Genomic DNA, 26,321 nt, shown 5'->3' with positions numbered 1-26,321 from the left:
ACTGCTGGGCTATAAGAAAATGCATGTACTGTTGACTAAATACATGCACTGTTAAGCTTACGTTGTCAGGCAAAGGAGATGGGTCCTTGTTTGATCAGTCCAATGTTGCTTGTTATGACTCTCGCTGAAGTTATGGTGCCAATCGATTGAACTGTGAAACAGATTAGGCTACTAAGTTGTTACTAATATTTTTCCAATTAATCCACCTTGACATTACTCCCCGTACGGAATCCACCGTCTGCCAAGCACAGTCGCACTATCTTACGAACCTCATCAGTCATCAATATATGTCTATGGAATATACAGCCCTCTTGCCCCAAAGTTCCTTATTTATAGGCCTCACGGAGACTTCAATGACACCGTATGATAATCACTAGATCACACGAGTCACATGACTCATACTATTATCACATTGTTTATTAGATCACGCGATGCTTACTAACACATTTATGACATTACATGTCTCACACTAATATATTTACTACTTATAACATGACTAACACGGGCCACACGTTTACTACACATGCTATTACTCTCTCTTTAGCTTGTCCACCATGCTTCCGGCCATGTCAAAACAGATACAGAATTCTCTTCGGGGGACTCAAGTGAGATACGGGCTGTGGTGGTATGGGATCATAGGACAATCACCCAACTTTCGGGGTACTCGAGTGATATGGTTGATGAAATTGAAGAGAAAATCTTGTTTATAGAGCAGCTGTAAACAAGTGTTTACGAAGCAAAATCTCAATCGTCCATATGTGTTTTTAATCCGGGCCATCCAATGTTGAAACGGACAGTATCAGTCAACTAGGTAAAGAACCGCTTTGCAGCGGGCTCAGTAAATAAGTTTCTCTCCAAAGTGAAATAAACGGTTGGAGAATTGCCGCGAATGCTCAACAATGGTACCCATATCTTAGAAGACGACTGGGAAAAGCAACGGCTCTTTTCACTCACCTCACTCTCACTGCGAAAGAGTCTCGTGGACGGGGTTAGAATTGCGGATGAAAAAAATGGCGCTCTCTGTCTACTGCTCTGTTCTGCCTCCTATTCCAAACCCTAATTCCAATTCCCTCCAAATCCCCCCAATTCCAAATCACAAATTCTCCTCCTGCACTTTCGCCAACAACAAGGTAACTTCCGTTTTTCCAAAAACCCTGGGCAAGCGCACGGTTATACATACAGATTATCACTGATAGTTGTGGTATTTGTTTTCTTATACCCTTGTGTAGACTCATAATTGGCGTCGTCGCGGACTCTCAGTAGTTAATCGATCAGAGAATGACTCGGACCAGAGCACCTCTAAGGGTCAGCCACTCTCTCTCTCTCTCTCTCTCTCTCTCTCTCTCTCTCTCTCTCTATATATATATATATATGTATATAGTTCGTCTCCCGTAAGGACCACCTTATTTTAATAAAATGCGGACCTCCCTTTTCTGATTGAATTTCGATAATCCGAGCCGCTTAATGTGTTCAGAACGTGATTTTAAGGGTACCCGCGAGAAATCAGCAAAAAAAATGACCGGGAAAGGCTTCATCCGATCAGTTTTTGTTTGTTTTTTTATCGAATGGTTCAAACAAAATCTGCTCGGATGAAGCCCTTCCCGGTCATTTTTTTTGCCAATTTTTATTGGTACCCTTAAAATCACGTTCTAAACACATTGAGCGGCTCGGATCATCGAAATTCGATCGGAAAATGGGAGAATACATGTGTGTACATATATACCCCGTCTGGTCTGTGAAGCGAGAACTTACAAAACTACATTTTTATCAAGAATTCATTGATATTTAGTAACTAGCGGCGAAAAAAGTTTGAATTTTTCCAATAAATTTGTATTGTTTTTAAGTTCTCGTTTTTTCAGACCGGTCAATCTTTGTGATACAGAGGTAGTATCTCACTTGATTTGAAAGGAAAAAAACTTAGACTATGTATCTTCAATCAGAAGACGAGGAGGATAGTACTGGGGTTAAAGCTGCATTATCCATGCTGAGGTTCTACAAAAGTAAGTTATTTTTCTGCCCTACCTTTCAGATTAGTAAGGACATGTTTGATTGGTCGATTAGATATTAGTAAGGACACAAGTAAGTTACATATTTGTTGGATAGCTACGCACAAAAACTTATAGGATACATGGTACCTTGGGTAATGTGGTATATAGTGAAGGAATTCACTAGTTTCCCGACAAGATAACTGATCCTATGCGGTTGCATATCCCTTATACGTCAAATTGTTGGATCAGACATGGGCGGGGCTTACATATCCCAAATGATTGGTGGAGGGTGGGTTTACGTATCCTTTGGACAACCAATCCCACAAAAAATGCGATGTAAACTAACTAGGTGAATTGAGATATTTGGTCATTCCTGCATTATTAGTCAGGTAGAGTTACTCATTTTATTTGAACAGTTATCTCTCCGTATATATCCGACCATTCAAATGTGGCCCTATTAGCTGTTTCCTGATTTAATTAATGTATTTTACATATTTCATTACAAAGATTGTGCAAATAAGATTGAGTTTAGGGTTTATGAAGTTTTTTGCATCCTTTTTGAGCAGGGGAAATCTCGCCACTAATGCCAAATAGTTGCCGATATGTTCCAACATGTAGTGAGTATTCCATGATTGCTTACAAGAAATATGGAGTTGTTAAGGGCACTGTCTTGACTGCTTGGCGTCTTTGTCGTTGCAATCCTCTTGGTAATGCTACTTTTTTGCTCACTTGAATTCCTCAATACATCACATAAGATGCTATATTTTTTGCAATTCCTTCTGGGGTTGGAAATGCGTTTGCTGGAGATCATAACAACTCTGTTAAAAATTTGGTAAAGGAAATAATTGTGGAAGTTTTCGGGAACGCATTGGTTGGACAAAGCCAAGCATGGTTTTTTTTTTTTTTTTTTTTTGGGGGGGGGGGGGGGGGGGACAGTTAAAGAAAGTCAAGCATGGTCTTAGAACTTAAATCACATTTTAAAATATCTGAATTATTCTACCATTTTCTTGAATAATGCAAATACAGGAAACACAAGTATAATTTTAAGTGTTTGAAAGATTCGCGAAACAAGGGATATATCAGGAAAAATGTGGGAAATTTTGGAAAAAAGTCCGAGGATTTGGTTGCTATGCTGGAGATGTTTTGTTGTTCCCTCGACTGTTTTACGTATGTTAATTGTACTCTTTTGACTAGTAAAACTAAGGGAGTGACAAAAAAAAAAGTTTTTTTTTTTTACTTGAAATTGCCCACCTTGTGCTTGTTTTAAGTTCTAGGCAACATGGATGAAAATAGACCTAAAAGTACTTCATTAAACTTTTTAGGTGGGTCTGGATTTGATCCCCCAAGATGGTTTGGTGAGAAAACTACACTAGATGAATGAGAAACTTCATAGTGGGGGTGCCAATGGATAAGGTATTTGGAAATTTATATCAAGTTCTTCAATGATATCAATGTTGTCGATCAGTTCCATTTTGTTCTGTGGTTGAACTTTAGCCTGATTAGACATAAATTACTTGAATGCGCTCTTTGTTTTCCTCATTGGGCAGCTTTTATTTCACCATTTTGTCCTAGAACAAATTTTACGCTTCACATGGTGGGTTGAGTAGTAAAAACAATCAAAAAACACTAGCATGAGTTGAAGACCTACGGGTATCAATTGCCAATAGTTTTGGTAATTCTATTAATTCTATAGAGTTGAGCATCAATGAAGCACGTTTACACTTCATGATACTGTTGTGTTTTTTGGACATCTGTTAGTATGTTACCAACTTGCCACTGTTAGATTTCTTGGAGGGTTCCAACCTAAAATCAATTGGCAATAGGTGGAGTAACCTCTAGAATATATTAACCAAGCTTGGGTGGCTTAAATGAGCGATGTGGGACAAGTCTAACATGATACCATGTTACACGGCCTTGGGTAGAACTCAACCTCAAAAGCTAGTTGTTGAAGTGAGGGTTCCCTCACGCTTATAATCTGCATATTACTTTGGTACCCAAGCGATGTGGGACTTCACTTCACACCCTCCCTCATACCCAGTGCGCTCACTCGGCAGCACTTGCTGCGTGCAAACTAGGGACACTCACCCTACCCATCCTTGGTATACCCGGCTCTTATACCATGTTACACGGTCTTTGGTAGAACTAATCCCCAAAAGCTAGTTGTTGAAGTGAGGGTGCCCTCACGCTTATATTCTGCATATTACTTTGATACCCAAGCGACGTGGGACTTCGCTTCACAGCCACTAGAATCAATGGCTTTTTCTTGAGTTTTATTCATAGTTGTTTGGTACATCACTCACATTCATCTCAATTGTTGGCACTTTTGGTTGATTCTTCATAATGCAATTTAAGTGACTTTTTCCCTATACAGCTGTTCAGATAATTTAAGATAACATGTTAGACTTTTAAGTTGTGGGGAATTATGAGGAAATTTGGATTCTGTTGATGAATTGTTTTGATGATCAAACTCATGCATCATGATATGGCACCTTCACACTAAAAGCGACAATTTAATTCAAGAAGTATCATGTGTAGATGTGAGTGTGATAGAGTTGCTCTCTTTTGGTGAGGATTTGTCAGAGATGTTCATGCAGCACTCGTGAGGAGGAGTGAAATTGTTGGGTCAATACAAGCTACCTTAATAGCTTGTAGTCGAACCAAATCAATTGCATGTCTGAGCTTGTATTTGATTAACATTTCCGTTCAATTTGAGGCATTTGATATGAGATTGATTCTGTTGATTACTCTGTACCTAAGCTTGGTATTAACGCAAAAAGTATGAGATGAGTATGACACATGACACATGGATAAAACATCTTGAAACTTCTCATGAATGGTCATATCTTCGTTATGCCAACAATTTCACTTTGGTTGATTCAGAATTATGAAGGTACTTGGTCAATTTTCCAAGTACGTAAAGGCCAATTTTATTATACTCAGATCATGATATAATGACTAGGTCAAGCTCAAAACACGTCTTACATTCTTACTTAATCCATGGCGAATCGGATCAAACGAAGAGAATCAAACACACTAAGGTGGATTGAATACCCCAATTTCTGTGGAAAACCCCAATTGGGTGTAAAAACACGGCACTGAATTCAGAAATTTAAGAACTATGAAAATCAAGTTGTTACAAGGGACTCCTACATACGAGTGGTGAATCCATCCTCATGGACTTGAGAATCCCATGTCCAATCCACAGCCCATGTGTGAGCAACGTCCCCCTGAATCCATGATCTCGACCCGTGCCTCCATAATCCACCTATCTTCATTATCCACGGTCTCGATCCTCGCTTTATATAGATGACCTTGACAGGTCGAGTGGTGTATGCCTTTCATGATCTTGAACTGGACTGGCCGCTGCATGGACGTTCATTGGTGAAGTCAGACTTAGATGAAACTTAAAAGTCTGTTGGAGGGATTCAACTCTAACCAACATAAACAAACTTGGATCCATGAAGCTTCTTAGAAATCTATCGGAACATCTTAATTGAGCGTTTTGAAACGGGATTGCCAACCTATGCTAGGGGAACTCTGGTATAGGTTGGCAAGTCCTAAAACTGAAGTCTCATTTTGCTCATTTGGTTTTCATCTCTGTTTCTATGCATTGCCTATGAGTATGATTGTAGATATGCATCAGTGTTCTGGTATGTTAGTGGCTTTGATTTTAAGTGGCCTTTACCTCGACGTTGCTATCAATAGTAAAGCTTCAGAAATCTTCGAACTCATGTAAGGCCTAAAAACAGATTCATGGAAGTGAATAAAGAAAGACAAAATAAAAACAGATTTATGAAAGTGCATAGCGATAGACAAAACATTGTTAGTGAAGTTAATTAGTGTTCTTACTTGGGTGAATCAGACTTGTTGGAAAAGGACCCTCTATGGTAACAGTTATGCTTCTGTTGTTCAAAGGGAAGATCCTCATTCTAACCCGTGAAAAAGCAACAATCATTAGTAGATTCCTGTAACTTAAGGAGAATAGAGACTTAGAAAATCACCTCTTTGCGATTATATTTCCTTATCTGTGTTAATCGTTACAATGCCTTTTTTATATTAGTAGTTAGCTATGGCTCTGGTTATAGTTGTACAGTCTTCTTTTCCACACAAAAAAAATTCTATTTTGTTCATGTAGTCACCACTAACTGAAGCATTATGCTACCAATTTTCATGCTCCTGGATTAGCTGGGGGTTCCCATTCACCTTATTAGCTACAGAACGCATGTATGAGCCATTATGGTACACAACCTCTTAACTAGATACTTGAACAAAACAAAAGAGGGTCCACTTGGGTGATAACCATCATTGTTCTATTGTTCTTAAAAATATGCCCACTGTCCCTCTTTAAGGAAAACATAGGCCCCGTTCGTTTAAGGGTTTTGGATTTTGGATTCTAATCATTCTCCTATTTCTCTCAAATCATTACTCTCATTTTTCTCTCTATCTCTCTCTCCAACATTACTCTATTTCTCTCTACACTCATTACCTATAAATCCAAATCCAAAATCCAAAAAACGAACGGGGTCATAGGTGCACGTATAACCTGGTGAACTATGCTGATACGCAGTGGCATAGCTAGAATTCTGTATCAATGGGGCACAATTCAACATATGCAACTTCATTTTGAATTTTTATTTTTATCTTATCTCTTTTTTAAGAATCTGACACACCAAATTTGATTTTCTTTCGAACTATTTCTGCAAGATCCCTGTTAACTAGTGTTTAGCTATCAAATTATCATAGAGTGCCAACCAAGGGGAAAAAGTCACAATAATTTTATCTTTCAGAAAAATTTATCATTTCCACAATTATTTTCACTAGTACAATAATTAAATTATTAGTTCTAAACAAACCATCTTCTACACAAGAGAGCTGTGTTGTTGATAAATTTAAGAAGAGAAAGAGAGAAGTACGGAAAGTGTGAAAAGGAGCTTAGCTTGACTTGCATTTTGTGATGAGATAGTAAATGTAATTCCCTAGACACATGGTAGTTTGGAGGCTAAAGTTCAGTGAATGGAGGCTTGCTTGTGAGTAATTAATTATTTAGCGTCCTGGAGTACCGCCACGTGGTGCCCCAACACCCTTCTCCATTACATATTTAGGTGAGATTCATACATTTATTTAGTCTTGAGCCTTACATGAATATGTGGTGGAGAATAGAACTGCGACAACATGTGACCGTATCTGAGAAGTACTTGAAAATTCTTCTTTGTTTGGAGGTACGAGGTTTCTACCTAACTCCCTAAGATTTAACATATAGGAGTACAAGTATTGAAAAGGAAAACCAGGGTTGTTGATACCGTTCCATACCGGCCGGTACATTCCGTTTCAGCACATATCGAGTACTCTTTACCTCCATTTCCGTCTCGTCCAACTTTCCGGCTGATCTCGGACGATTCCAGCGTACCGGGCGAATCTCGGCTGAGAAGCTGTTACCGGGATTTTCGTTCGGGATTTTGCAGATCGTGACCGGAAGCTGTTACAAAGGCATCTCTGCCAAATCGCAAGAGAGAGAGAGAGAGAGAGAGAGAGAGAGAGAAGCTTGTCGAGTTGTGGCCGATCGCAACCCTCGCAAAGCAGATACCTGTGTATGCACTTCGCCATGACCGGGTCTGATTGACTGGTTGAGGAGAGAGAGAAAGAGAAGCAGAGGCAAGGAGGATGTGCTGGTAGGAAATTTCATAAAGGACTTGAATCCCTAAAATGACAGAAAGACGAAATTACCATTGGTTATTATTAGTATTACAACTTACAACTTACACGTGGGGCTAGCACCTACTGAGAAAGGTATAGTTTTTTTTTTAAATAAAATTTGAACTCTCATGATTTGATATTTATGGGAACTTATATTAATGAGAGTGTAATTTGTGTTGTTTAATAAAAGTTTATGTTATAATAAATTGAATAACATGCGAAAAATAACCGATTTATAACTATATAATGTTAATAGAGCTAAATCCGAAACGGTACCCGGTATCTGATCGGTACCGGTACGTATCGTACCAATAGAAAAACCGGTAACCTAACCGGTACGGTATTCAGAACCTTGAGGAAAACCAAAATCTAGTGGGGTCTTGTGCCCCCACTGGTCATGAACTCCCTCTGCCACCGGTTGATAGTAATCATAGTATCAAGTGTATCTACAGGTTGATGATGTAGCTCCTTGTTTTTTCAACATTTTTAGCCTGAAATTTGGAAATGAATAGGTGATAAAATATGTTAGGATCGACACACACACGATTTACGAGTATAAACAGTAAAAAATCAACACAGAGATATACGTGGTTTCCCAAAACCGGGTACGTCCACGGGAGCGAGAGCGGCTGCTGTTCTTTATTATCACAGTATGAATTAGGGTTTACAACATAGAGTATTTGTATTGACTCTATTCTAACCCTAATCTGGTATTTGATCTGTATCCCAAAAATACTCCTGTACGAACCCTACCGTACAACGCCCCTCGCACCCCCCAAAAACATATGAGCCATAGTTCTAACAATCTCCACCTTGGCGAATTCACTCTCGCCCCTTCAGAAGATAACCATCACTATCCAGTAAGTTGGGGGGATGCCTCCCTTTTCCTAGCACCGGGAGACATTAACCAAGTCCAAGCAATGCTCGAACTTGTCTGCAGTAACCGTCTTTGTCAACATATCAGCTGCATTCTCAGAAGTGTGCACCTTTTCTAGTATCAAATCTCCTGCATCAATCAACTCTCTCACCTTGTGAAACCTCACGTCGATATGCTTGGTTCGAGCATGATACACCTTATGCTTTGCCAAATAAATGGCACTCTGACTGTCACAATGCAATTGAACTCCACCTTGATCTATGCCAAGCTCCTTAACAAACCCTTTCAACCACAATGCTTCCTTGGCTGCCTCAGTCACCGCCATATACTCAGACTCAGTAGTGGATAAAGCCACAAGAGGTTGTACCATGGATCTCCAACAAATAGGCCCATCCACAAGTGTAAACACATAACCAGTTGTAAACCTTTTGTCATCCAAACCCCCAGCATAATTCGCATCCACATACCCAACAACTGAAATCTGACCCGTTGCCTACAAAACATAATCTCGCGATCTGAAGTACCTTTCAAGTATCTGAACATCCACTTGACTGTCTTCCAATGCTCTCTGCCTGGTTTGGCCATGTACTTACTGACTGTGCTAACTGCATGTGCCAAATTAGGCCTCGTACAAACCATTGCATACATTAAGCAACCCACTGCACTTGCATAAGGCACCCTTGACATATCCTCAATTTCTTCATCTGACACCGGACACTGAGCTGAAGATAATCTGAAATGACTTGCCAATGGAGTGCTGACCGGTTTAGCATTATTCATACTAAACCTTTCCAACACTTTCACCACATAATTCTTTTGAGATAACCACAACTTACCAGCTGACCTATCTCTGCGAATCTCCATCCCAAGTATCTTCCTAGCCGCTCCTAAATCCTTCATGTCAAACTCTTTACCCAATAAAGACTTCAACATGTTTACCTCAACCATACTCTTTGCAGCAATCAACATATCATCCACATAAAGAAGCAAGAAAATATAGGAACCATCATCAAGACTCTTAACATAAACGCAACAATCATACTTACAGCGTGTGTACCCAATCCGTATCATGAAAGAGTCAAACCTCTTGTACCATTGTCTTGGAGACTGTTTCAGCCCATAAAGGGACTTCTTCAACTTACAAACAAGATGCTCAGTCTCTGGCTGCTTGAACCCCTCAGGCTATTCCATGTATATGACTTCCTCCAAATCACCATGGAGGAATGCCGTTTTCACATCCATCTACTCTAACTCCAGATCATAGCTAGCCACCAATGCCAAGATAATCCTGATTGACGTATGCCTCACCACTGGAGAAAAGACCTCATCAATTCCCTTCCTCTATGAATACCCTTTTGCCACTAACCGAGCCTTGAACTTTTCCCTCTCCTTTTTTGTTGCTGCCTCTTTCCGCTTGTATACCCACTTACAACCCACTGGCTTCTTTTCCTTGGGCAGTTCTTTCAACTCCCAAGTCTTATTCTTATGCAAAGACTCCATTTCTTCTACCATGGCTTCCATCCATTGGTCCCTTTCAGAACTCGTAATAGCATCCTGAAAAGTAGATGGATCCCCACTAGTAGTAGTCAATGCATAAGAAACCAAGTCATCAAACCCATACCTCACTGGTGGCTTGATAGTGCGCTTGGTTCTCCCAGCGGCCAAGCTTTGCTGCTGCTCCTGCTGATCAAGCTGTTCATCTAGCTGAGTATCACCTATATCAAAACTCTCCAGCTCAATCTGTACACCCTGCTGTTTGCTGTTCACTTCTTCTAACTCAGAATTTTGAACCCTCTGATGTGCTTTGATCATAGAGTTCTCATAAAATACCACATCCCTACTGATCACCACCTTCTTTGTCTCTGAATCCCAAAGCTTGTACCCTTTGACCCCTTTCTCATAACCAAGAAAGATACACTGTTTAAACTTCGCATCAAGCTTTGACCTCTCATCACTGGGAACATGAACATAGGCTGGACACCCAAAAATTCTCAACCCTGAGTAGTCAACCTCTTTCTCTATCCACATCTCCTCAGCTACCTTCCCATCCAAAGCAGCACTCGGTGACCTGTTTATAACAAAGCATGCCATACTCACTGCTTCTGCCCAAAAAACCTTCGGAAGTCCCGCATTCAATCTCAAACACCGTGCCCTTTCTGCAATGGTTCTGTTCATTCTTTCTGCCACCCCATTCTGCTGTGGTGTCTTCCGAACTGTAAAGTGTCGCTGAATCCTATGTTCCTCACAAAACTTCAGAAAATGCCCATTCTTGAATTCTTTCCCATTATCTGTCCTGAGGCACTTAATCTTTTTCCCTATCTGGTTTTCCACTTCAGCTTTCCACACTCTGAACTTAGCAAAGACTTCAGACTTGTGCTTCATGAAGTACACCCAAACTTTCCTTGAAAAATCATCAATAAAGGTCAAGAAATACAGAGATCCTCCTTTCGAAGCTACCCTCACTGGCCCTCAAACATCTGAATGAACGTAGTCAAGAATTCCCTTCGTTCTGTGAGTTGCATTCCTAAACTGCACCTTACACTGTTTTCCCAGAACACAAAACTTGCAGAAATCCAATTTACATGATTTAACCCCTTTCAGCAGATTCCTCTTATGTACCTCTAACATCCCACGCTCTCCCATATGTCCCAACCGCATATGCCAAAGCATAGTATCATCAGTATCGTCTGTTGTAGTGGCAGCAGCTCCACCTACAACTGTACTCCCTACCAACTTGTAAATATTACCAGGAACTTTACAAGCCTTCATCATCACCATAGCACCCTTCGTTACCTTCATGACTCCACTCTCTGTTTTATACCCACAGCTATTGGAGTATAAGGTTCCCAACGAAATTAAATTCTTTCTCAATTCTGGAACATGTCTAACATCCCCCAAAGTCCTCACAACACCATCATACATTCTGATTTTAATTGTGCCTATTCCTATGACTTTACACGATGCATCGTTACCCATAAGAACATTACCACAATCCACTGACCTGTATGTGTTGAACCATTCCTTGATAGGAGATATGTGAAAAGAACATGCTGAATCCATAATCCATGAATCTGCCATGTGATTTGAACTTGCTGAGACCGAAAGCATATCACCATCATCTGACTCCTGCTCCACAACGTTTGCAAAAGTTGATCCATCTTTCCTCTCCCCTGCCTTTCCCTTCTTCTTCCAGTCAGTTCCCTTACTCTTCTGCGAACAGTCTTTCTTCATGTGCCCCGGTTCATGACACCTGTAACACTTGAACTCAAACGTGCCCTCGGACCTGTTCTTTGACTGAGACCTCCCACGCCCCGAAACTGATTTACCCCTCTCATTCTTCCTGCCACGATCCCCGTACCCCTTAACCACCAGACCTTCACCCTGCAGCGATTCTGTTTGTTGCTTGCGTTGATTATACGCCAGAAGGGCTGCAGTGACTTCCTCTAGTTCTAGGGTTTCTTTCCCCCAAAGTAAGGTTGTAACTAGGATTTCGAGAGAAATCGGTAGTGAACACAGTAACATCAGCGCTTGGTCTTCCTCCTCAAACTTTACGTCAATCCGTTGCAGGTCGCTCACAACCTGATTGAACGTGTTGATATGCTGAATCAGATCAACCCCCTCGGCCATCTTCAACCCAAACAGTTTCTGCTTTAGAAACAGTTTGTTCGTCAACGATTTTGACATATACCTGCTCTCCAGTTTAGTCCAGACCCCAGCCGGCGATTCATCACCCAACACGTGATACATAACTTCGTCTGCAAGACACAGACGAATTGTACTCACCGCCTTCATCTGGAGTTCTTCCCAATTGTCGTTAGACATGGCTTCTGGCTTCACCTTCAATCCCTTGTACAAACCCTGCTGCACCAACAGATCCTTTACCCGCTGTTGCCACAATCCGAAATTCGAAGTTCCATCGAACTTCGAAACAGACGAACTCGATGACATCGTTCTTCTGTGTGATCTAAAATAGCCTATAGCTTTGATACCACTTGTTAGGATCGACACACACACACGCACACGATTTACGAGTATAAACAGTAAAGAATCAACACAGAGATATACGTGGTTCTCCAAAACCGGGTACGTCCACGGGAGCGAGAGCGGCTGCTGTTCTTTATTATCACAGTATGAATTAGGGTTTACAACATAGAGTATTTATATTGACTCTATTCTAACCCTAATCTAGTATTTGGTCTGTATCCCAAAAATACTCCTGTACGAACCCTACCGTACAACGCCCCTCGCACCCCCCAAAAACATATGAGCCATAGTTCTAACAAAATATGAGTAAGATGAGGTTCGATATCTTATAAGCAATTGGCAATAGAGAAGTTACAAAACTTACTGGTTGCTACTGCTAGAATCGAGAATGATCTGATGTTTGATCTATAGTTTAGTGGTATACATAGAAAAAGAGTTTTTTGATGGAAGTGATGAAGATACATACTGTCCTGGAAAACTTTAAAAAGACGAAATTCGGAGAGGGTCAATGTTTATGGTTAAGTTATGGACCTATTAATCATAACACTGTAGATACTCCCCCCAGTGAAACTCAATGGGAAAATGCTAACATTGTAGATACACTGTATTTAAATCTGGGTAGAATAGTATAACCCAATCATGAAAGGGGAAGTCATAAGACATAAGACTAGAATTAGGATGGTCCCTGATTCTTTGGCCCTTGCGGGGGAGGGATCCCATGTTGATTACCAACGTCAAAGCTACAATTTCCTGTCTGGGCAAACCCTTGCACCTCCTCCATATAACAATCAGGCTTTACTTTAATTAAATGCGGCTTGCATCAGATGGTTGTAGATAACTCTAGATTCATTATTAAAGTTATGCTGCAATGGAAAAAAAGGTCATGTCTTCCTATGCCTGGGCAATTGCTATGGGGGTGTCATTGTTTTCTCACTTATTTTATGGTTTTTAATGTTTGTTATTGTTAGGCTTCATTTATCCTATTCTCACAAATCTTTTTTTCCCTATTGAATAATGCTGATTACAGAATATGGAGCTTTACTCGTGTGTGGTTCTAGCCAATCGTCGCATGGTGTTGCCTTCACCCCTCTGGTTGTTGATTGGATTTGGGAGTTGTTCAACCAGCTTCCCATTGACAGTAGGTATCTGCATTGAAATATCAGGGAAACTCCAGCGGCAGCCATGTGTTCCAAGTAACCTCATTCATATCCTTACATACTGATTTATATAGGAGATTCTCTTTACCTGAATCAACCTCGTCAGTGCTTATTTTAAGAATCAGTATGATCTGAAATTACCAAATAATCCGGAAGACGCGCGGTCCAAACTAGATAGCACTGTAATCAGATTGGTAAGAAAGGTATTTAGGATGTTAATTAATCCTAACACAAAAACTTATTATTTATATTAAGGGATAGCTTAATACAAGACTTATTTAACCAATGTGGGACAAGGCTAATAATAACAACTAATCAATATTCTGACAGCACTTTTTTGAGTTTCTTGAGTTTTCTTGGCAAACCAATTTTTATTGTATCAAGTCAGTCCAATCCAGTTCCAGAATGTTCATCGAAGAAGGACCACCACTCTGCTGCAACCCTAACACGCACATCTCTGTAACCGATGACAACAACATTCTCCCGGTAGAAAAACCTCCTTTTTTTGGGGGCAGACCGTTATGGAGTGCATCCAGGCTTAGTTTCTTGAGTAGCAGCTATGGTATTGTGAGGGAGATTTACGGTATCAGTCGCGATCATGTGTCACATTTTCCATTCACTATAGTTATTCCGGCCCTCTACAGCCGAATGGTCTCATCGTTATCCAAATGTGGGATGCACGACCAAATGTTTTTGCCTTTTAGGGCTGTAGGTTTCTGTAAGTTATGGTATTCTTGCTTTGAATCCATTGTAGACCACGAAATGAAAAATATCCCTTCGCGTAGAATTCTCTCTGTTAAAACTTAAAACTTTTGTTTTTTCTTTCTTTTTCGTGATTTTAAGTGTTTAATTAACAGGTAAAACATACCACATTTAACCCCGGTTTAAGTTGGCTCAAGGAACCTCCAAAAATTCTACTTATAAATCATACTCAGCCCATCAACTTTTGTTAAGGTATTTGTGTTACTAAGCAGTACTTTGGCCAAAACTGATTTTCGTACTTCCCTATTTACCATTATCATACGCACTCCTTTTTTCAATTCGCAATTTTAAATTATTTTCTTTGATGTGTCGAATAGTGAATCAATAAATTGGTAATTTCGTAAATTCACATTCATAAAGACAAAAAAAAAAAAAAAAAAGTGAATTTATAAAATGAGAGTGTGAAAATCAATACCCTATTTTGGTCCCTTTAAGAGTTTGAATAATTCTAGGAATTGTATCCTCTCCGGTTCTTAATTCGGACCGGAGAGGACAATCTAAAGCTGGATCGTTCATTGCTGTAATTAATGGTTTGCATTTACTCAGAGACTTTTACCGGTAAGAGTTCTTTCGCATCTGCTTGGAAGCCTCTTGCCGATAAAACTATTGCCGGTAAGAGTCTCTGAGCAAGTCCAAACAATTGGTTATACCCTGATTTAGAATCTCGTCTTGTGCAAAAATTTGGACATGAGAGAATCCGAATCCACAAGTTTATGTGGCTCGTACGCATTCGAAATTTTTCTTGCAGGATTTGATTCCAAAGTGGTCTTGACATAAAACTACAATAATCCTTGAACACAATGAGTCACCCTCCACAATGGCATGGTGCTTATTATTAAAACTATGGTCCCCAACAACTTTTTGTTTTTTTAACCATTCCTTATGGAGTTATTAAAGGTACCCCCACATGATGGATGTTAGGAAAATGTTGTTTACAACTTCACATAGAAGAAGCTAGAGAAAGGTAGGACCCTTAAGCTGTGGTGCAGACGTTGACTATCGAACCTTATTTGCACAAAAGATGGGAGCACTCCAAAAGTTTACATATTCCTTTGCTGATTGAAAGCTCCCCATGCCATAATGGTTTTAGGGATCCTGTCTTTGAATAATTTATGCCCCCTGTCCCCAGTGGACTCAGCTCCTCTCTTTCAGGAACTGGACCGTCCAGTTGATCCGTTTGTGGGCTTTTTTCGGACCCACTTTGATGATCTAAGCTATCTGTATTTCAAAGCTTGTAGAAAACATTGGTGATATTGAAATCAGGTTGATCGGATATTGCTTGATATGATTTCGGAACATCTTTGTCTTAGAACATGGCAAGATTACAACACCGAATTGAAACCCATTTAATCTCAAGACAAATGTATTCCTAAATGTTGATGTTATCAATGAGCTTTATAATGTGAACGGTTTGAATCATCAAAAATAGGTCCGGAAATGGCCTACAAACGGGCCAACTTGACTGACAATTCCATTTTCATGGATCGGAGAGAATCTTTTCCCGTCCCAAGTCCATCACAAGGCATTCAATATATCACAATCTCGAGATATCAAAATTTTGAAGCACAATTGTGCGATTAGCATTGCGATAAGATAATAATCTCTTTAACATGTTACGAGGAACACAACTTTCTGTCGAAGAATCGAGGTTTAAAAATTATTTCTTTGACAGAAATCATGTGTTTCACATAACATATGTTAAAGAGATACAAGGTAAAGCTACAGTTGGAGTGTAGATAATAAAAGTAAGGCTACAGTAGGAATGCAGACACAGAAGATAACGCAATTTAAACCTCAAGAAGTAAAAAATTTCACATATACAGAGAGGTGCTGGAACCGGTCTCTGATTCGCTTACGAAAGCCACAGTATTGGCAGCCAAATCAGGGGCCTAATGCCCCATCCAAACACCCCGTAGATGCGTTCACAAACATTCCCAACTAGCCACAGTATTGGCAGCATAAAAAATGTACACATAAAATTACTTGATTTTCAAGCCAAGCTTGCACATACTTTTGAAGTTTAAAACCAAGTTTAATCAACTGCCTACTTGGCTCGTTTGGCTCGTTTATCACCCCAGCTCCCAGGGGTCATTCTCCCCTGATCTCCCAAGGGTCATTTTCCTATGTTGCTGCCCGAGGCACATGAAAGTAAAGAATAACCTTAGAAACAGATTGCGAGAAACCAAAACAAAGATACAAGCACATCCTGCTATATTGAAGTTTTGACACTTCTTCCATTTCTGAAACACGCAGCATTACTTGACACAAGACAACACATTATTCATCAGTGTGAACTTGCGCAGAGAGGGGGAAAGAGATTGCAACAAGAACAGATGATGAAAAAAAAAATGCCTCTATTAATTGCATTGCAATGTGTAACGTCACTGTAACCGAGCTTCCCTATACATGGTTCTATAATTTAAGTCATCACAGGATGCAGTTAAAGGACTATATCGTTATCAAAACCCATTGAATCGTGAGTATTAACACAAGCGATAAAGTGCAAGACAATTTACTGCAGCAAGTGTGCATCAACCACCAGAACAACCAACTAAGCCTTCTCGTGGCAACGAAGGATAAGCAGCTGAGTATCAAAATCAGCTACTGTTCAGTCGCAAGTAAAATAAATCAAGCAATAAATGAAGGGAGAAATACAAAGAAAGAAACAAGATTTAACCGGAAAAATGTACTTTAGGTAAGATAACTAGGGCTGCAAATAAGCGAGAAAGTGCAGGACACAGTACTAAGTAAAGCATGCATTCATTTCAAGTTCGCTCAACCGGTTTCCAACATGAAATGGCATAAATGATTCGGCCTTTCCATCCCTGCAGCAACCACCGACCATCTTCGGCGATCACAAAATCCTTGTGGTAGCGAGACCTCACCTTTTCTGTTGCCCTCGTCACAATCTCCCGCTCAAAAGGGATCTGCCTGAATCCCGCCCGCAAAATACGGAGTTGCCACTGCTTATACGTTTCTGGCCTCTCAACTCTTTCCCACCCTTCACACGCTATAACATTCATAGCTTCCTTCCCAAATATCTCCCTCTCAATGAGAATCCTCTGGGGATGATCGCGAGGCACATTTGTTTCAAGCATATCAAATAGTGCCGTAAAATGGAACATAGCCTCCCGGAATCTGGTAACAAAGAAAGGGGCACTGTAGGCCCCATTGACGATGCCATGGATGAAAATATCGGGATTGATCTGTTGTATCAGATTGAGAACGATACTTCTAGAGCTTTCAACAAGAACAGTCTCGTCATGTAAGTTCTTGGCCCTGTACAAGCAATTGACAACAAGGAACTCATCCTTTTCAATTTTCAAATCATCAAGCCTGATGCTATCCCATTTCTTTGCTATGGCGGTGTACTCAAACGGGACATTGAAAGTCCGAGCATAATCCATCAAACGCCGCCCTGTCTCCTCAACTCCAGCTGCGGGGCGGAACCCAGGTTGGGGAAACTCTATTCCCGTAATCCGAATCATTGGGGGTCCACACTCTCTCTTTGCCATGTTTTGAATAAAGGTAGGCCATTGGAAACCATAGAGAATACCAAAATCAATTATATGGATCCTCATCGCATTCCCTCCCTTCACCTTAATAGCCTTGTTCGAAATGAAATTCGAAATCTTGCTAAAGGGGCATGAGGCAATATATAGATGGTATGCTTTCAAATAATCAGCAGCAGATGTTCTTTTGCTCACGAAGGCTTTGTAAATCTGGCTACCTGTGCCAGCCAAACGCGCCTCGAGGCCATTGGCAAAGCAATGAGCCAATCTCTGGTTCCCATCCCCACACGGAGAAGAATGCTTCCTGATTTGTTTGAGCAATTCATTTGCGCTCTTATGATCATCCGCAGCAACAGCTTGTGCACAATGAATCAAGAGAGTCCTCAAATCCACCACTTCCTTTTTCCCCTTTTGTTTCTTGCCACGACCCTTTCCACTGCCATTAGGCCCTTTCGACTGCCCATTCTGCTGCATTTTCTTGCTTGTTTCCTTCTTCAAGGCTTCACGATAAGCTGCCAATGAGTTCTCACCTTTCCCCCTGCCACAAAGCAAGACTATATCAAACATCTCCGTCCGAAGAGGAGATTCAGAAAACACTGCTGCCTGCTTTGTAATTCTTTCTTCTTCTAAATCAATATCACCTTCTCTGTAAAGATTCTTCCTCCCTTTCGACCCATTAGGCGAGTACTCTCCCTGCTCCTTTTTCTCCACTTTAGCCACCACTTCACTATCTTCTCCCTTTAGTTCCTCAGATGACAACATCCCATTGGCCTCAAAATTCACTAGCAGTTCATTACCCTTCGTTAAAAACTTACTCGCTTCTTCGACCCCCTTTTTGAACTGCCAAATAGATTGGCTCCCGTTATACAAATCAACGATTTGAAGGGGGCTCAATGGAGAGTCCAAGATCCCATTGCTCAAACTACTAGATGAGCTAACCAACGATTGAGCACAATTATAATCAGGAAGAGTTTTCACATTATAGGAACTATGGTCAGGTAGATTGTTAAACCAGGGTGGATCAGCAACCAAGTAATTGCTACAAATACCGTGATTCACAGAAACATAACAATCATCAGGGCTTTCGCTGTTTTGGTCAAAATAAAGAGCCGGGTTTGGTTCCGGGGAAGGAGGATATTTTTTCCCAATGACATCATAGAATGACTTCTCTGCAGCTTGGAGATCTAGTGATTCTTGAAGCATATAGGTCCTGTCTTCCATATCTTCCTCCATGAGCATCTGGTTAATGTAACTCAGAACAGCATCTGAAAAATCGCAGTCCTCCTGAGAATCATCCTCAGAAGTCACTGTTGAGCTCGGGACTCCATCACTCGGTGAGGGATCAAAGGGGATTTCGATCCCTCCAAAGTTGTGATTTAGAAAGGTGGTTTCGATACAAGATCCGGATGCTAGGCTCCGATCCGGGTAAAAAGACACAGATTGGTTTCGACATGGGATTCCAGTCATGGAACTTGAAAACCCACTAATCCGTGGATCCATTGCCATGATCTCACAAATAATCTACCAACAGTCAAGACTAACACCCCCAATTTCTTGAAATAAGCAACACACTTCTGGCCTAGTCTTGTTTCCAAACAAGCAAATTTCTCAATCCCCAAATCCAGTATATTTCAGGTATCTGTTTCAACACACAAACATGAACCCAAAAATCTAGTAAGACATGCTTGGTAAAAAGGAAACAAATTTTGCAAACCCCAAAAAGCTAGAATCAGCTCTGTAGCTAAAACGGCAAGACTGGAAAGGAAAAAGGGTTCCAAAATCTACAAAAAAATTCAAAAAAAAATTTGCCAACTCCTGATGCACGTAAAATTAGCTCTGTAGGTGGAATAAAAAAGGGTTTCAAATTCTAAAGTAAATCTTTTGTTATATTAACCAAAAAAAAAAAAAAAGAGAGAAAATTTGCAACCCCCTGATGCGCTTAGAAGGGAAAACTTAGCTCTGTAGCTGAATCAACAAGACTGGTGAATACTAGGGACTCAGAAACTAATGGAAGTGCAACTTGATAATATGTAGGCTCAGATCAATAGACAGTAAGCAAATGAAAAATTCTCCAATACAACATGAAAAAGAAAAAATAAGCAATATACGTACTAAATAAAAAGCTTCAAGAATCCCAGTCATTAACTGCAAAAGATCTTCCCTACATAGAGACAGTATGAAAAAGCGCACCTCGCAGCAACCCGAGGAGGAGAGAGAGAGAGAGAGCGTGTGTGTGAAGGTGTTTTTTTTTTTTTTTTGATCCGCTGTGAAGGTGTTTATTTGCACTATGGAGTATAAAAGCATTTTTAAGAGAGAGATGGAGAGGGGCAAGCCGTTGATTAGGCTGGTAAGTTCGACCCAGATTATGCGGGTCACGTTTGGGGCGCCTTTCTCCCTCCCACTATTTCTCGGACTGTTCAGCTAAATAAGCCATTTAGCTTATTTTTTTATTATTATTTATATTTTTTCCGTATTTGTTAATTTTTTGTCAATTTTGTGGGGATTATTACTTTTTCATGACAAAAAGAATCTAAAAAGTAAAAAATTACTATCGAAATCTAATTTTTTTTTAATAAAGACGAAAAAATTGGCTTATTGACTTATTTTTGTCTTTATTTAAATAAATTAGGTTTCGATCGTAATTTTTTACTTTTTAGATTCCTTTCGTCATGACAAAGCAATAATCTCTAAAAAATTAATGAAAAACTAACAAATGTGAATTTTTTTTGAATAAAAACAAAAAAATAAGCTTAATGGCTTATTTATTCAGTCGAACGGCAAATCAAATCAGAATTTGACTAACGGTCGGTCCTCATTTGCACTGCATAATCATTTTTCTTCTTCTAATATATATTGCATCAACGGGTTAATGGGGTGTTAGTTCCGTTTCGCTAATTAAAATAAGTACTTTCGTCCTTATTTTTAGTTCCTTTTGGGGATTTCAACTAGGGGTGTGCAGGGGTTGGAGGGATCGGGTTCGGCCCCGAACCCGACCCGACATGTTGGACATCAATTTTTTTTGGCCCCGAACCCAAACCGAACAAGTGGGAATAACTGTCCGCGTGCCCGATTTTTTGGGTCGGGTCGGATCCGACTAAAACCGAATTAATCTATATGAATTGGTCGGTTTGGGTCGGGTCGGGTAAGAAAAACAGCACCCCGAGCCCCGAACTGAAAACTATTTTTTTACAAAAAATAAATTCGTACCCGACCGAACCACATGTTCGGCCCCATCTGAGACCCTTAGGGTCAGGTCGGGTCGGGTCACAGGTTTTTTGCACACCCCTAATTCCAATTGTATAAAGGAATATAATCATTTCAGGTTTAATCACCTCATTTTTCTATTTTACCTTTCAATCAATGTTTTTTAAAATTTTATTTAGCACTATTGATTTAAAAGTATAGTAGGATAAAATAAAAGTTTCATTAACTATAACTCTTTTGGTTTGGAAGTTGAACAATATTTTTCAGATAGCAAAAAGTGTTAATTGGAACTAAAAATGGGGAAAGAGGGAGTACTATTTGAAGATGATGTATTATGAGATAATGATTTGTCTCATAAAGCGAAAAATAAGTATTTAAAAAAATAAAAACCTTAACTGAACAAAGCCTTAGTAGGTTAATCTACGAGAGGTTTCAGAGGCTATTCATAGATGATAGCCTTAAATCCCAAACTCTCACGATGGGACTCGAACTCCGACCTCCCACAAGAAAAGAATCACAAGATGTCAACTACGTTAAAGCCCATTGGCTATTGCATGATCATTTATCGAACACGTATTGTTGTTGTTTAATCATTTATGAGGGAAAAAGACAATTTTGTTGATCGGGACGATTCCCCGGACAACTAATTAAATGCCTAAAAAAACACCCAAAATCTTAATCTCATAGTTTCCGATCAAATTTTTATGACCTGAACCGTTCAATATGTGCAGAATGTGATTTTAAGCATGACCGTAAGAAATTAGAAAAAAAATATGACTGGGAAGTGCTTGTTTTGAGCAGTTTTTAATTGAACCGTTAATCAAATCTAAGTTAAAAACTGCTCAGATCAAGCCATTCTCGGCTTTTTTTTTTGCTAGATTTCTCGCTAGTACCCTTAACATCACGTTCTGATCACATTGAGCGGCTCGGATCATTAAAATTTGATCGGAAACTATGAGATATTTTTTAGGTGTCTAATTAGTTGTTCACAGAACCGCCCCATTGATCGATTGCATGCTTTTGATCAAATTTGGCTAAATAAATGAACAGTCTCTTTTTAAAAATATGTTTGTCGTTAAACCTTTCAGGTTCTATTAATTCTTTTGAGGCCAATTCATATGGGGTATTTGTCCGGCTTTAAGTGGGGTCTCGCTAGCAGACAGTGAATTTATTGTTCTCCAAGGTTAGTTGAAGTGCGCTTAAGCAAACCTAAACACTCGATAATCAAAATCATAGGTCTACTTTTAAGATTAATCTTTTCCATGAATAATTAATGTATTTAAACTTACAAAATACAAATAATATAATTGACAGTTGTTCGTCTCTATGCACGTCTATATATGCACAATGCACATGCTCTCCTAGAGCAATTCTACCCTGCGGTGGATCTCATGCCGGAATTATCATTTTTTTACATCAAAAATGCCAAACTCTCTCCACCCTTGTGCCAATTTTGATCTTAAAATTTTGGAAACGTTATTTTGATGCCGAATTTTGGCTTCAATTTTGGTAATTGCCAAACTTGTCACATCATCCAATCCCCTTGATGCAAATCTTAAAAAGAGATGAGTTTAATACAATGGCCTAATTTTGGGATTGTGCTAGAATTATACTAAATCAGTGCAACAGTGATATTTTATTGACACTGTAGCAAGCTTAAAATAACTTTCGCAATTTCATTTTGACACCAACGAGTAGAATTGGTCTTACTAGTGATGTAAAACTAATGGCAAGTGATGTGAAATCTAGAAATATTTGTAAAATTATTTGCACCACTATATCCATACATTTATATGATTATATGCGAAATAATTTACTCTCTCTGTCCTATTTTTGTTTGCTCCATATTCTATCTTGGGGTGTCTCAACTGTTTAGTCTCACTGAAAAGTTAAAGAAATAAGTTGTAAATTTCCACAAACTAACTGTCGTGAATAATTTTAAAAAAAAATCTCAAGTGAACTTTCCACGAAAAATTTGCATTAATTACATGGTCCCTTAAAAATTGAATTATTCGTACATAAACAAACAATATGAGAAAGCAAGCCTCCAAACGAACTGAACTGCTCAGGAGTAGCTCGTGGCTCGGCTCGATTTGTTTAGTAATCGAGTTCGAATTTCCGGCTCGCTTACTCTACAAGCTGAGCTTAACACTTAAAAGCTCGGTTCGGCCCCCAAAAGCTCGACTCATTAGTATAGGCTCGGCTCGTTTAAAGAGACTTTTTAAGTAAATTAGCTAGGCTCGACTTGTCAAGGGCTCGACTCGTTTGCTAAAGGAACCAAGCTCAAACACTAAGAAGCTCAGCTAAACTTGACTGTTTACACCCCAGAAAAGGATACAAATATAATGTGTGGAATTTTAGCAAAATGTTAAAAATAAGAGCCCACAAAGCCACTCATTGTTGGCACCACACGTTGAGTCCACTTCACTTCATGGAAAGCGCGGGTAAGGTTGTCTTGTTATCAAGTCAAGTCCACCCAGAGAACCGAAACGCGTCATGTTGGAAAAGACTCGAGACTGTTTTTTTATTTTTTTTGTTTTAAAGTCTCAAAATTTCGGAACACGATTTCTAATAAATTTTTTATATCTATTTTTTTTTATTGTTCTCAATAATCTCCGTCAAAACCTAAATCGAACAAAGCCCAGCTTCAAACACTCTTCACAACACACAAGAGGGTGACATACACTTGTATTTGACACTGACCAAATATGTGATGGAAAAAGGTCATGAAATACCATGTGGCGGTGGTCCAAGTGCATTGAGTAATTTTTAGAAGTGTCAAGAAAACTAGAATGTGAATCCATTCATTCGAGTTTCTTGAATACTTTCATGTTTTCTTTTCCTGTATTCTAACACTTTTGTTTAGGTTATGGTGTCCTGTTTCGATCTCCAATTGATGTAGATCTAAACCGTTCATTCCAATTTTTTGAACGCTTTCATGTTTTCTTTTCTTATACCCTAACACTTTTGTTTAGGTTATGGTGTCCTGTTTTGGTCTCTAAAATTGGAGCGATTATTCAATACTTTTAGAGCACCGTCACATAATGCTACATGCCATTGACACCTGAGAGCCCACACTTGATAGTGGAACCTATATACTAGGAGAAGGCTCCCGAAACACAACTTTGGCGGTATTCCATGAGCAATGCATGATTATTCACCTCATCGGCCCCAGTTTCACTTTTTTAAGTGCGGTTTATTTCAAATTTGACCTCTAGTGGAGCACGTGGTAACTTTTAAGTGGCTTGCACGTGAAGCACAACAAAAGGGTACAAAGCAATGATGCATAAAAGAATCAGGCTCCGTTCCAGAAACCTTCTTATAAAATAAGTACTTATTTTGAAACTTCTCAAAGAAAAATAAGAAGGATTGTTTCACAAAACCTAAATAAGCAGTTTATTTCACATTTTCAAACTCAAAAATAACGAAAATGAAAAATAATTTTTTAATTTTTTTTTGCATCGTATTAAAGATCTCAATAAGATCTATCAAATAAGATCTATATTGATAGGAAAAGTATTTGCGTAAGCACATAATTTTTGAACTTGAAATTATCTTCTTAAAAAATAAGTAATTGTTCACCCTTTTGTGGAACAACCCTTCTTATTAGACAAAAAAGAAGAACTTAAACCCGTTCTGGAACGGGGCCTCAATATGTTTGATTGGATATGAACCAACTATGAAAGTTCATGTACCCTTCTATTTAACTGACTTGTTTAAACTACAAACGCACGTAATCTTTTTTAACCGACGTTAAGGAAGATGCATCTTGATGCAAGGTTGCTACAGAAAAATTCAAACACACTAACTGAAAAAAAATCAGAGCCAATTGGCATAAAATGGAGAAGCTAAAAGAAAATTATACAGGCAAACACAAGATGCATCTCTCATTCTGTAGCCAAGTTTCCAAACTGCCAGGGATTGAACTCTGTCGATCTGATGTCAATCTCCTCAATGTCGCCTGAGCCATCCATGGCAGCCCGATGTTCATCATACTTGCCATTGTAATGATATACTTCCAATTCACCCCAAGGTGTAGGAGCAATTTCACTGGTCAGGTCGAACCATCTTGGAGTATGTTGCAGGCCCTTCGTCTCTTTAATTCTTTTTTCAGGTCTCTGTCTCTCCTCCAGTCTGCAAACACATGGACACAATCAAATTCAAAACTATAGTTTCATCATCACTTGCCAGCCCAAACAAAGTGACAACTCCAAATTTGAAGAGCATGCAATGAAAATGGGCTCCATTCGACTTCCAAAGAATCAGAGAAATAAACAATTCAGCCAAGAGAGAATTACATCATAAAACACACACGGACACGAACATACACAAATCCTTAGACCACACAATGACACAACATACCACGAACATACAACATACACGAACCCTTAGACCACACAACATACACGAACAAGAAGGATAGGAAATTTGTCCGGTAATTTACATGCACAAGTTGTTTAAAAAAATTAACAGGGGTAGGGTTGTATATGAAGTAGAGGAGGACTGGAGATTCCTACATGAGTAAAGCGAAATTTTGGTTTTAAATTTTAAATTTCCAGAGTGAGCTTGATGGATATTCAAAATGAACTGGAATTCTTGGTGGCTATATGTAGTGATTAGGGTTTTGGAATTAATGGCCATGAGGTAGGGGAAGGGTTGGTATTATTAAGGGTCATTCAGAGACAGTTTTGCCTACCTTTTTGGCAAAAGTCCACACAGAGAGAGAGAGAGAGAGAGAGAGAGAGAGAGAGAGAGAGAGAGAGAGAGAGAGAGAGAGAGAGAGAGAGACCTGCTCTTTTCTGAGCTCTGGACAAATCACCCTTCTCAAGTGCATATCTATCAGGACGCAAGCGAGAATCTGACGCCAGTAACTTCTTGCGCAGTGTCCAAGCTAGCTATTTATCTTGTGTGCAAAATATGTGTACTGAAATTTGTCATCTTTAGGAGCTTCAGCAACTCTCCAGACCTGCTTCGCCGCGGCATCAGAACAATTGCCAGTTTAGTTGGTAAGTAGTTTGAGTACCAGCTCAAATACCGAGGAAAACAACACGAAGGCCCATGACATTTCACTTGGACATACAAAGCCATGTTTTTATGTAAAAGGTATGCGTTTTTTGTTTTGTATAGTGAGTGTCAAGGGAGT

The 26,321-nt window shown here is 39.5% G+C and overlaps 3 protein-coding genes across 6 annotated transcripts in view; 1 reads left to right on the top strand and 2 right to left on the bottom strand.

The window, feature by feature from the left end:
- LOC131322031 (uncharacterized) overlaps nucleotides 1–13,103 on the bottom strand; it is an 82,880-nt gene extending 69,777 nt beyond the window's left edge. Inside the window, exon 1 of the mRNA XM_058353128.1 lies at nucleotides 13,100–13,103. The gene's annotated coding sequence lies outside the window, so the exon portion shown is untranslated. The remainder of the gene's footprint in view (nucleotides 1–13,099) is intronic.
- Nucleotides 829–13,986, top strand: LOC131322035 (UPF0161 protein At3g09310). Of its 3 annotated transcripts, none has more exons than XM_058353133.1 (6): nucleotides 829–1,130; nucleotides 1,230–1,305; nucleotides 1,941–2,000; nucleotides 2,555–2,695; nucleotides 3,311–3,401; nucleotides 13,571–13,986. In XM_058353133.1, the coding sequence occupies exons 1-5, from the start codon at nucleotides 1,002–1,004 to the stop codon at nucleotides 3,367–3,369; spliced, it is 465 nt and encodes a 154-aa protein (XP_058209116.1). In that variant the 5' UTR covers nucleotides 829–1,001; the 3' UTR covers nucleotides 3,370–3,401; nucleotides 13,571–13,986. The 3 variants fall into 3 exon arrangements, with proteins under 3 accessions (XP_058209116.1, XP_058209117.1, XP_058209118.1); XM_058353134.1 differs by having other exon boundaries at nucleotides 844–1,130; nucleotides 1,944–2,000; XM_058353135.1 differs by lacking the exon at nucleotides 1,941–2,000 and having other exon boundaries at nucleotides 844–1,130.
- Nucleotides 13,987–16,960: 2,974 nt separating this feature from the next.
- LOC131322025 (scarecrow-like protein 9) lies at nucleotides 16,961–20,263 on the bottom strand. 2 transcript variants are annotated; one of them, XM_058353119.1, is made up of 2 exons: nucleotides 20,087–20,263; nucleotides 16,961–19,613 (listed from the first exon to the last, which is right to left on the bottom strand). In XM_058353119.1, the coding sequence occupies exon 2, from the start codon at nucleotides 19,478–19,480 to the stop codon at nucleotides 17,228–17,230; it is 2,253 nt and encodes a 750-aa protein (XP_058209102.1). In that variant the 5' UTR covers nucleotides 19,481–19,613; nucleotides 20,087–20,263; the 3' UTR covers nucleotides 16,961–17,227. The 2 variants fall into 2 exon arrangements, with proteins under 2 accessions (XP_058209102.1, XP_058209103.1); XM_058353120.1 differs by having other exon boundaries at nucleotides 20,165–20,254.
- Between the last annotated feature and the right edge of the window lie 6,058 nt (nucleotides 20,264–26,321).

The sequence above is a fragment of the Rhododendron vialii genome, chromosome 4a (assembly GCF_030253575.1).
Source record: "Rhododendron vialii isolate Sample 1 chromosome 4a, ASM3025357v1".
Lineage (NCBI taxonomy): Eukaryota > Viridiplantae > Streptophyta > Magnoliopsida > Ericales > Ericaceae > Rhododendron > Rhododendron vialii.
This window is presented reverse-complemented; position numbering and strand designations above follow the sequence as displayed.

Excerpts from the sequence above, each read along its gene's own strand:
- LOC131322035 (XM_058353133.1), top strand. The coding sequence starts at position 1,002 with ATGAAAAAAATGGCGCTCTCTGTCTACTGCTCTGTTCTGCCTCCTATT. Across the intron at positions 1,306-1,940 it reads GGACCAGAGCACCTCTAAGG|AAGACGAGGAGGATAGTACT; the intron begins GTCAGCCACTCT and ends ATCTTCAATCAG. Across the intron at positions 2,001-2,554 it reads CATGCTGAGGTTCTACAAAA|GGGAAATCTCGCCACTAATG; the intron begins GTAAGTTATTTT and ends CTTTTTGAGCAG.
- LOC131322025 (XM_058353119.1), bottom strand. The coding sequence starts at position 19,480 with ATGGCAATGGATCCACGGATTAGTGGGTTTTCAAGTTCCATGACTGGA.